At 31.5% G+C, this 11,132-nt stretch overlaps 1 protein-coding gene across 1 annotated transcript; it reads left to right on the top strand.

Annotated features, from left to right (window-relative positions):
* Nucleotides 1-5,895: 5,895 nt before the first annotated feature.
* On the top strand, nt 5,896-6,815 carry LOC114175360 (uncharacterized). The gene is made up of 5 exons (XM_085665507.1): nt 5,896-5,981; nt 6,074-6,184; nt 6,376-6,457; nt 6,539-6,637; nt 6,720-6,815. Exons 1-5 carry the CDS (start codon nt 5,896-5,898, stop codon nt 6,813-6,815), a joined length of 474 nt encoding a protein of 157 aa, XP_085521633.1.
* Nucleotides 6,816-11,132: the final 4,317 nt, after the last annotated feature.

Here is an 11,132-nt window from a genome sequence, read left to right as displayed (position 1 = left end):
TGTATTCTACCAAATCCATGTGGATATAACACTTGTTGTACTACACATTACCCAATATACTTGTTGGAAAATTGATTGCATTGGAGCATCAACAACTTCATTCTCCATATGAGTCTATGACTCTAGTAGAGTTTAGGATGACTTCAAAATGAATATCCCTAATCAATGCATAACACTATATTAAATAACAATGCATTTCTTCCTTAAAAGCACCAAAATCATACAACACATACAAATCATTAACCAATCATTTCATCACATTCATCCACTTTCATTTTCTTAAAACATCATACTTTTATACAATAATGCTTTCTCAAAAGATTATCCATAATATCAAACAACAAATAGGTATCTACCAACAAGCTAACACATCAAGTAATATTTCTCTTTGAAAATTGAGAAACAAAAAGAAACCTAAGATATAGAGAAATCAAGAGCAACTGACTGATCTAACTACAAAACTCAAATAAAAGATCCCAACGGTCAAAGTGAAGAATCATATATCTAGGATCAACAACCAAAATATAAGTTCAATCCAACAGTTAACGAAATGGGAAACCTTATTTTCCTGATATGGTGTGGAAAAGGAAAACACGAACTCTTTCAACAAGAGGTTGGCTCACCTAACGAGCAAAATGTTTATCTTCTTTTTGTGTCAACAGTTCCACCTTTCGTTCTTTTCTATTTAGTTTATTTTTTTCTAGTAAGTACCGTTGATTTGTTACTGTGCCACCCCCACATTCCAGGTCATTTTCATCAAGCCATCACTTTCATTGATCACCTTATAACACACATTATCAACGTCATCGACACACCCCTCTACGTTAGCCACTACCCTCTGGGTCAGCCACTAGTGAGCCTTTACGACAGCCACCACCTTCCGTGTCAGCCACCAGTAGGCCTTCGCGTCAACCACCATCCTTTGTGCCATCCACCAACTACTTCCACCTCTTTCTCTTCCTCTTCTTCTTCTCTTATCATCTTCCATTTTCTCACACATCTCTCTTTAACATAATAGAACCTTCTAGTAGATTAGGTGAGAAATTTTTCATCCAAAGTGTCAATAGATTTACCAATTAAAGTATCCATCAACAATTGTGATTATAAGGTATCGACAAACTGAAACTTTCGATAATTGTAATGGTAGAGTGACCAAAAAAACTTTTTGTGACAAATTTTATAGACTCATTTCTTTCTGACAAAAGTATCTGCCTGTAAATTTAAATACAAAATCCATCAATAACATTCGTCAATAACATTTATTGATAAATTAAAGTTTACTTAAAAATTACAATCCATCGATAATATTTCATCAGAAATAAACCAAATTCTTAGAAATTATTGTAGTGTTGTGATGCATTTTCATGCAACCTGTTGAGGTTAATCCATTATTAAGATTATAATATGTTAAGAAACATATTGAACTTGAACAAAAGCTAGCTACCTATATTCAATATGTCCATACACACACACACACACACACACATATATATATATATATATATATATATATATATATATATATATATATATATATATATATATTTGCTTTGTTCACGTGTTATCAATCACTATTTTTTGAATAAAAAATATTCTGATTCCACGTCCGTTAAATGACATTATTATGGTCAATCATCACATTTGAGGTATTGTCTGTTTTAGAGTGTCAAAATTTATCACGATTTTTTTCTTAAAAGACACCTCGAAAGGTGGAAGGAAGAAGGAGTATTTAAATTGTCTTTAGTCTCAACTTCTAAGTGATGTAGGACTATTGGTCGTACCAGAATATAAACCCCCCAGTTGAGGTCTAAGGGGAATGAGAGTTCATTCCCAATGAAGGGCTAATGGAAATCATTTTTGTTCCTCACATATGGCGCCAATGTTCTGATTCCAAATCCGTCGAATGATATCATTAAGGTCAATTATTTCATCCGAAGTATTGTCTACTTTGAAACATGAAGTTTTGTCACAGTTTTGTGCTTAAAAAGCGTCTCAAAGAATAAAAAGAGAAAAAAAGCATTTAAATTACTTTTGACTTTGATTCCTAATTGATGTGAAATTATTGGATGTACTGGAAAAAAACGAAATATAAAGATTCAAAAAACATCGATAACTCTTTATTTGTTTTTTTCATATCAAACAAAAAATGACAGAAACAAAACAAATGTAGCTATAATGCTCGGTAAAGTACTGTAAAACATGTTCTGTGTGAGGTATACGTTTAATGTGCAAAGTGGTTCAACTATAGTTTGGAATATTGGTGATATTTTTTATGACCTGTCAAATTGCATACTAATACTCCCATTCTTTGAGTAGCTGTCATCTATTATATAAATTTTGGACAATTTCTTAATTTTTAAATTTTGTATACAAATTAACTTAATTTATAAGAAAATTTTACCCCTTTTTTTTTAGTAAATTCTGACAATAAAAAAGTTTGTTCAAACATAGTCATGTTTGAATGGAAATTTCTTTTGCTAAAACAAAAAATATCATCTAGAAATTTCCATTTTTTAAGTTTATATAAAACTTATTTGGATACTTTACTTATGAGTTTTTTTATGAAAATTTTAAAAAGGGAATCTAATCCTTTTTAAATAAAATTAGTATACATTTGAATTAGTTTTTTATTTCAATTTTACTTTTATATTGTGTGTAAGTTAATTTTAATTTGTCAAAAAGTTGAATTGTTTGATAGTCAAATATTTATCTCAAATTTATATATTACGAGTCATCTTATTATATATTTTAGATTGACTAAAGACATCAAACTAAAGTACAAGTTAAATACAAATTGTATTTTATAAATTAATTTTGTGAGATCAAATTAAAAAAAAAATTAATTATTAAAATCAAATGAGAATTATTTATTAGGTTATTATCAAATCACTCAGCATTATTTAATCTTTAACTTAAAATATTTCTTTTTTCAAAAAATATATTAAATATCTTACATCAATTATATAGTTAGATCAAATAATAATATATAAAGAAAGTGAAAATCGTATTTTATGAAATAATTTTATAAGACTGAAGTAAACATAATTAAACATGAAAAATATATCTTTTGAGACTTCACTTTGCGAAAACCGAATAATGATAAAAATAAATTTTAATTATAGGATCTTTGGTGAGATAGATACAAATAATTTATTAATGTAGGCTGATCTTATCAAATTATTTAAAAGTTCTATTTATCTATGATTTATTTCATAAAACTTCATCAAATTTACTCCTTCGTTTCTTTTTGTAAGGCCTATTTATTTTCTGCCTAAATCCTTAAGGGCTGCCCCAAAGTTGATTGGGTCTAGGGTTGGCCCAAAAAGGAACCAGACCCTAAGTTTGCCCTACTCTAATCCATTCACTTCATTTGCAGAAAACGCAGTCGTCAAGTCCCTAACCCCTCCCCAGAGCTCTGCTAGGGTTTACCAAATCTCAATCCAGTGATCTCAGTTCATCTTCTTGATTCGTGTAAGTACTCTATGACTCATACACCCTTTTTTTCGTTCGTTGTTCACTTTTCCAACTAGGGTTTCGTTGTGAGTTTGTGTTAAGACTCGTTTCGTTTTTCTGTTCCAGCTCGCTCATCTGTTCTTGGAATTGTTACGTCTTGCTGTTGGAGTTGAACCCTCTTTCTAGCTAGTTCCGGGTAAGGGAAGCTAGGATTCATGTTTTAATTCGCTATTTGCATGCTTTTGGTTCTGTTTTATGTTTCTGGTGATAGTGTACTGCTTATGATACTGTGAAAATGCGTTGGGTGTTGTGGTGAATGAGTTCCTGATTGAACACGCGCGGAATAGTGGGAGAGAACTGATATTCTCGCCCAAGCGAGCTCATCTCGCCTAGGCGAGAATAGTAGGAACTCGCCTAGTTTTCTGCTTGAGCGCTCACCCAGCCGAGGGGCTATGTTTTTGAGCGACAAACTGTCTCGCTCAAGCGAGACAACCTCGCCTAAGCGAGAGCTCGCGAAATTCTCCAAGGCTACTATTGTAGTCTCGCCTAAGCGAGAGTCTGCAGCTTGAGCGAGAGCACTCCTCTCGCTTGAGCGAGGACTCCCAGCTTGAGCGAGACCTAGCTTGGGTTCTTGCTATACTTCGTTTCATGAATGTTGTTGGTTGTTTGATTGGCTGGTTCATTGATTTATTATATAAAGGGGGTGGATATGCATGTACTATGTATGTTATGGGTGGAAAATAATGAATTGGTAATGAGCTTGGCATAAGATATGATTGATGGTTGGTCATTTACACTAAATGACATGTTAATGGTATGCATAGGAACTTCATGATTGGTTGATAATGTATGAGTAAGGTTTGTGTAGGACGTAATTCCATGACCCTTGTAGCGGGGCTTGTGGTGGTGCCTCATCATATGGACATAATTCTGTGGGCCCTTCTAGGGGGAATTCATGGTGGTGTGTCAGCTATTGGACCTAATTCCATGAACCTCGAGGTGAGAGTTCACGGTGGTGCCTCAAGATCAGGACGTAATTCCACGAGGATAACGTGGTGGTGCCTCTTGTAAGGATGTAATTTCACGAAGGCCTCGTGGTGACGCCTCACTGCTAAGACATAATTCCACTGTCTCGTGGTGGTGCCTCATTAAGCGTATCCGGATAGTCTAGTATTGGAGTTTTGAATGATTTGGTATATCATGTGTGGTTTCCCAGTATTTATGCTTGAATATGTAATTGTATGTTGAGTGTATGATGTGAGGACTTTTTCACTAGCTTACCCTTTGCTTGTTTGTATGATTGTGTGTGGTTTCCTCCTTTGCGATGATCATAAACCTTATTGATATGAGCAGATGTGACAACTTCTAACAATGGTAACGATAATAGAGATGCTGTAGTTTGATGAATCTTGGACGACTATCGAGCTCATTTTGGGGGGTCCAAGGCTTTTGGAGTTTAGTAGTAGTAGTTTTTCTCGCTCTTGACGAGACTCTGTACTTTGTTTAGGCCATGTGGAGCCTCTTCCTTTTGTTATGAATATGTTGGAGTATTGTGTACGTCATATTCCAAATTTCCGTACTCTCTAAATATTTTTATATATGTGGTGTTTTATTTAAATTGATTTATTCTATTTAGTTGGGACGTTACACTTTTTTGTTATCATTTTTTTAAACCACATTTCAAAGATCATGGCAATTTGCGTTATGTTTTGCGAAATGTATTTCTTTATTGACTTTAATTTTATTATCTGATTTATTTATTAAAAAAAACTCTGACCTAAAGTCGTATTAATCGATGAATTTGTTTTAATTTCAGTCTAAATGTTAATGATAATAAAATATTAATTAAGGTAAGACTTCTTTATAGGCCATGTGGAACTGCAAATTACTCATTTAATGTATTATTTTTTTCCCCTATAATAAATGTGATTCAGATTAATAAACTAGAGAGATAATGTACATATAGAAAGTTAGTATACAATTTTAATAAAATGAACAACACTTAATATACTTTTTAATTAAAGTCACACAAGCATTAGATTAATATGACAGAAAAAATTAACCAAAGTAAAGAATCTTCCTCAATGGTGCAACTATCTCTCTTCATATATGAAATTAAAGCCTACAGAGTCACTTTCCCCAATAGAAATAGAGAAAGACATATTTGGTTTTGATGAACATAAAGAAATCATTAATGCAGAAATTATTGGAGAAATTATTGACTATGCATGGCTTGGTGCAACTACAATTTCTATATATATCGGGTACAGTATACTACTTTTTTATAATTGACTTTAATCTTTGGTGAGTAGCTTTTATGATTTTACTAACTTTTAATTCTTATATCTTTCTTTTGTAAGGTACCTATATCAAAATTTCATTAAGCCAAATCATAAGGGGTTCTTCTTTTTATCACCCCAAATAACAACACATGAACTACAAATGAAAGAGAGAATGCAAAAAATAGTGAGTATATTTCTTGACAACGGGGTGATTAATAAGTTTGTTCTTGCTCCTATCAATACAGGGTAATACTTTTTTTCCTAACTTTATCAATAATGTATTATTTTCAAAGTTAGATGCACAAAATCTAATTTTGTTGATTCATTTTCAATTTTAGCCAACATTGGGTCTTGCTCGGAATCAATCTTAAAATGGAGATAATTTATTATCTTGACCCATTGGCGAAAGACATTAATATGAGGCAAGATTTGAAGAAGTTGTTTGACATGTAAGAATCTTCTTAATGTGATTCACACACACACACACACACACACACACACACATATATATATATATATATATATATATATATATATATATATATATATATATATATATATATATATATATATATATATATATACTTTTTGTATATATATTTTTTTTACTTATGTATGCTTCATTTTTATTATTAACAAGGGTTATACAAACCTACCGAGCTCAAAGAGGGTCTATGGTTTCAAAGTCTAAGTTAAGCAATATCAAATGGACACCAATTAAGGTAGATTACAATTGTGTATTTCAAGATCAAATGATGTTGTTTTATTTGAAGGTTAATACCAATTGTATTGATGTTTTCTAGTGTCCAAAACAATCAAACGACCATGATTGTGGGTATTACATTTGTCGATATATGAAGGAAATTGTCACATATTGTGAAGGAGGGACAATTCCAATAGATGTAAGTTATCTTAATTATATGTATTATTCATTTGTAGTAGGATTTTGATTGACTAATTTTGTTTTATTTTTCTTTGTTGTAGTATTTTCCTAGTTGCAGATGTCAACAATATTCTGACAATCAAATCATTGAAGTCAGGGAAGATTGGTGTTTTTATCTCATTAGTAAATGTTTATAGGTTAGTTGTATAATTCCTTATATAACAAAATAGGGAAGGTTAGGAATAATGTTTTGTCTAAAGTGTTTTGGCCCCACAGTCTAGCAAAAATGGAACATGATGGATGAGTACTACAAATATTAGTTTTTTTTTTGCTAATTTCTTTCATGTAATATTATACTTTTTTAAAAATATATAAACATCATTAAGTTTTTTTGTGTAACTATGTAAGAATTTCAATGCCCTTTCATTTCAGTTTTGCTTGATTTCAAGTTCGAAGTCTTTATACAGGCATGTGAGTCGAAGAATAGAATGAACAAAAAATTAAATAAATTATAATTAACAATAATCAAACCAATACACATCGCTTGTTTTAAAAAATGTTATCTATTGATGAATTGAAAAAGTGTTATCCATTAATGAAAAATAGACAATGTTTATTTGAACAAGCGCTATCTACTAATGAATTGAAAAAGCGCTACCTATTGATGAAAAACTACTCTTATAGACAGTGCTTATTCAGTCAAGTGTTGTCTATGAGAGCTTTGATAGACAGCGCTTATTCAGTCAAGTGTTGTGTATGAGAGCTTTGATAGACAGCGCTTATTGAGTCAAGTGTTGTCTATGAGAGCTTTGATAGACAGCATTTTCTAAAGAAAGTGCTATCTATTAAAAAATATATAGATACCGCTTGTTTAGACAAGCGCTATCTATCAAGTGTCATTAGACAGCGCTTTTTTACAAGCGCTGTCTATTAATAGATACCGCTCCAATAGATAGTGCCTAAAAAGCGCTATATATTAAGAAAAAAAACGCTGTCTATTGCCAAATTTGGCGTAGTGAGTGTAACCCGAATGTTGAAATCACTAAAATAAAATTGAACGATTTGTCATAAAATATTTATACAATGTCACAAAGAATGACATGTTCCATGACTTGAATGATTATTGTTACTGTAATAGAAAAAATTAATCGCTATATAATATGTCACACTGAATTTAAAATGTATATTTACTTCTTGTTTTATCAATTTTATATTGTTTATGGTTATATCCAAATTTTTTAGCATCTTATTTTAACAGCTTAAAACTAATAAAATATGACATTTCATCGTAATATATGTATAAACTATATTAATACAGTCTTACAAAAGATAAGACTATAAAAATATATCATATATGCAATCAAACTAAACTTACAAGCCTATACAAAACTAACCACTTACTAAAATTCCACGAGACCTTCTAGTACTCTAATTGATAGCTCCTCATCCTCTAAAGGTGTCTCTATACATGCAATTTCATCTACTCCTACCAAATAGTTGATTATCGCAAAAGAAGAGACAAACAACACAAGAAAACACAACACACAACAAGATAAGCTAGTATACAAAAGAAATATACATACATATATTTAAATCATGCCAGAAATCTACCAACATGGTATAAAACATATATGTAATCACACAAGCAGTTGACACTAAATTCAATTATCCGAATATATGTTTTTGATATAAGGTACACTAAAGGTATGCACCTGTGATGGTTCCTAAACTTTGTAGAGTTTATTCTCAAGGGGCTATCACTCAATCACACACAAGGTTAATCCTCTTTGTGCCTTAGGCTCAATACGTTCCAAGACTAAGACCTACTACTCTCACCACATAACTCATTCTACTCTACTTGAAAGTGAATGATTATTAGAGTTCATGATACCTTCTTCCTAACCAATCTCCTATATCAAAGCATACACTAACAATACCACCACAACCATCACAAGATACACAAAATTTATTGAACCTTTTCCAATATTCACTAAGGGTTTCTCCATCTTGTTGCTTAATTCCATAAATTTCTCTACGAATGACGGTCTCTCGAGATGCTGGGAAATATTTCTCAGGAAAATTTATTTCCATAGTTTCTTAATTGGTGATTCTTAACGAAAGGTAGTACCACCAATCCTATGTTGTTCCTTGAAGAGTAAAAGGAAAAACTATCATTTTGAGGGTTTCTAGTGCGATATTGGGAGATCTAAAGTTCTCATAGATCATATGGAACTGTCTCAAATGTTTATGTGGATTCTCTCCTAATAACCTATTGAATTTTGGCAAGGCATTTAGTAGGTCAGTCTTAAGCTCACATTGCCCTTCTAGGTACTGGATGTTGTTGTTTATGATGGGATTGTTGGATGTGGCCAATTGTCTGATTGTTCTCTCATCTATTATGATTGGGTTTGGATTAGGTGAAGGATTATAAGATATGTTTGTGAATGGAGGGGATGAAGATTGTATTGTTTCTATAGTGGCTTTAGATGTAGAAGGTGCTCCCTCAAGAGAACACTCATAAATCAATCTTCTGTGTAGTTTATGCAAGTTCCAAATTAATATAGAATTCACCTAGGTTGGCTTAGGTCATGCACCACGCAGTCCGCTTGAAAACGTTCCTCTCTTTTTGACTTTTTTCTTCTTCTTCTTGTTTGTAGAAAGATTTCAAGAAAGAAATAAGTTAAGATGTTGTTGGGTTCACTCTCAGGAAAGAGAGGCGCGTCACAATGGACAACTTAAATCCAAGTCTTTCTAGCCAGAGTTTTCCCAACTAGTCTTAAAATATTTCTCAAAGGAAATTCTTAATGAAAACAAAAATAGAAACTTTGCTTATTAGAAACAACTAAAGACTACAAAAGAAACTCAAACTATATTAAACGTATATGCGTTAAAAGAAATAAAATAGAATAAAAAAAACAAAATGAATGAATAAGAATAAAAATAAAGAAAATACTAATTGTATTTCCTGGCAACGATGCCAAATTTGATAACGTTGTCGTGAAGCGATCAAATTAACACTACTTAACTCTAGCAACTTCAGTATTGTCAGGTTAGTAATGAACTAACTAGATAGGGTTAAGCTAACCCTAAGTCATATCCCAACGGATACAGAATTAATTTTCAATATTTGACTCTTGTAAAAATATATCCTAATGCAATTAACACTATATAATGATATGCAAAAATATAGAAAAAACAATTGAGAATGAAACAACAATTTAATAAAAGACTTTGAAACAACTATAATAAAACTTGGCAATTCCACTACTTTCAATATAGATTCTTCATCAATTATCTTCATATTATTGTTCAATTAACTATTTTTTGACTTCGAATTAATTAAAGTAAATTCTTAATTAATTTGTTGTCGTTCTTACTATTAACCAAAGTAAATTTTCAATCAAAAGCAAGAACTTTGTAGATTAATCATAATAGATTTAATCAAAGTACATTCTCAATTAAATATTAGTATGTCTAATCATGTACATTCTTTTACCTCTAAAATCAAGCAAAAAGATAATTAACCAAAGTAAATTCTTGATCAATTCTAGTTGAAGTTTTTACCTCTCATCAAAGTACATTCTCAATCATTAGCAAAAACTCATTCAATTACATGAAAGTTTCTAAATTTAATCAAAGTAAATTCTCAATTAGAGTTAAAAATCCTTGAACTCATGTGATCAACATACATGTACATTAAATCATCTCACTAATTAGCTATGATGTAAAACCATTACTTTTCATGTGATTCAGAGATAAAAGACTTAGATGAATGAAAATAAAAACAATAATCAAAAGAACAAAAATTTAACCTCAAAATCCATAATGAAATTACAGTGGTACCAACCTTAAAAGCATAGCCCTCCATGGATTGGATGGAATACATGATAAATATTGAAAGATGGTAGCTTCTAAAACCAAAGATTTTTTAAGTGTACTTCTTTTGCTCCCTTGGGTCACTTTATATAGGCCTTGACTGCACTTGAATCTTATATTTTCTGTTGATGAAATATTTTATCTTTGATATAATATCTCTCAAATAATTAATAGATTTTATCAATTTCTAAAATATTTGGAAATTTTATCTATTGATAATTTGAGATATACTAAAGATAGTTAATTAAAAATCTTTAATTAATTATTCAACAACATAATTTTTGTCCAATTTCCAATTTTGCCCTTTGCTTTGACCATTTGACCAGTTTTGACCAGAATTTACCTAGATTTGACTACTTTGACCATTTGACTACTCCATGAGAGGTTGACACGTGGCAGTTTATTTCTCTCTCCTTTAGGGTTTGCTGGTTCATATTGGAGGTTGCTGCATTTGCATCGTGGTTGCTAGCACAGAGGCCATCCATGGTTTTTCTAAAGCATCAACGAACTGCATTTTCAACGAGGCTAACAACGTTTTCTAGCGAAACTCGAGTGGTTGTTCGTGTGCAGATTTGGTAGTGGCTCGCGTTCTCGTACAAGTTTCGCTACTAGAGGGACACGATCCTGACTTGCTTTTT

This window comes from Vigna unguiculata, chromosome 1, assembly GCF_037176805.1.
Source record: "Vigna unguiculata cultivar grain cowpea cultivar isolate G323 ecotype 2 chromosome 1, ASM3717680v1, whole genome shotgun sequence".
In the NCBI taxonomy this organism is placed as follows: Eukaryota; Viridiplantae; Streptophyta; class Magnoliopsida; order Fabales; family Fabaceae; genus Vigna; species Vigna unguiculata.
This window is presented reverse-complemented; position numbering and strand designations above follow the sequence as displayed.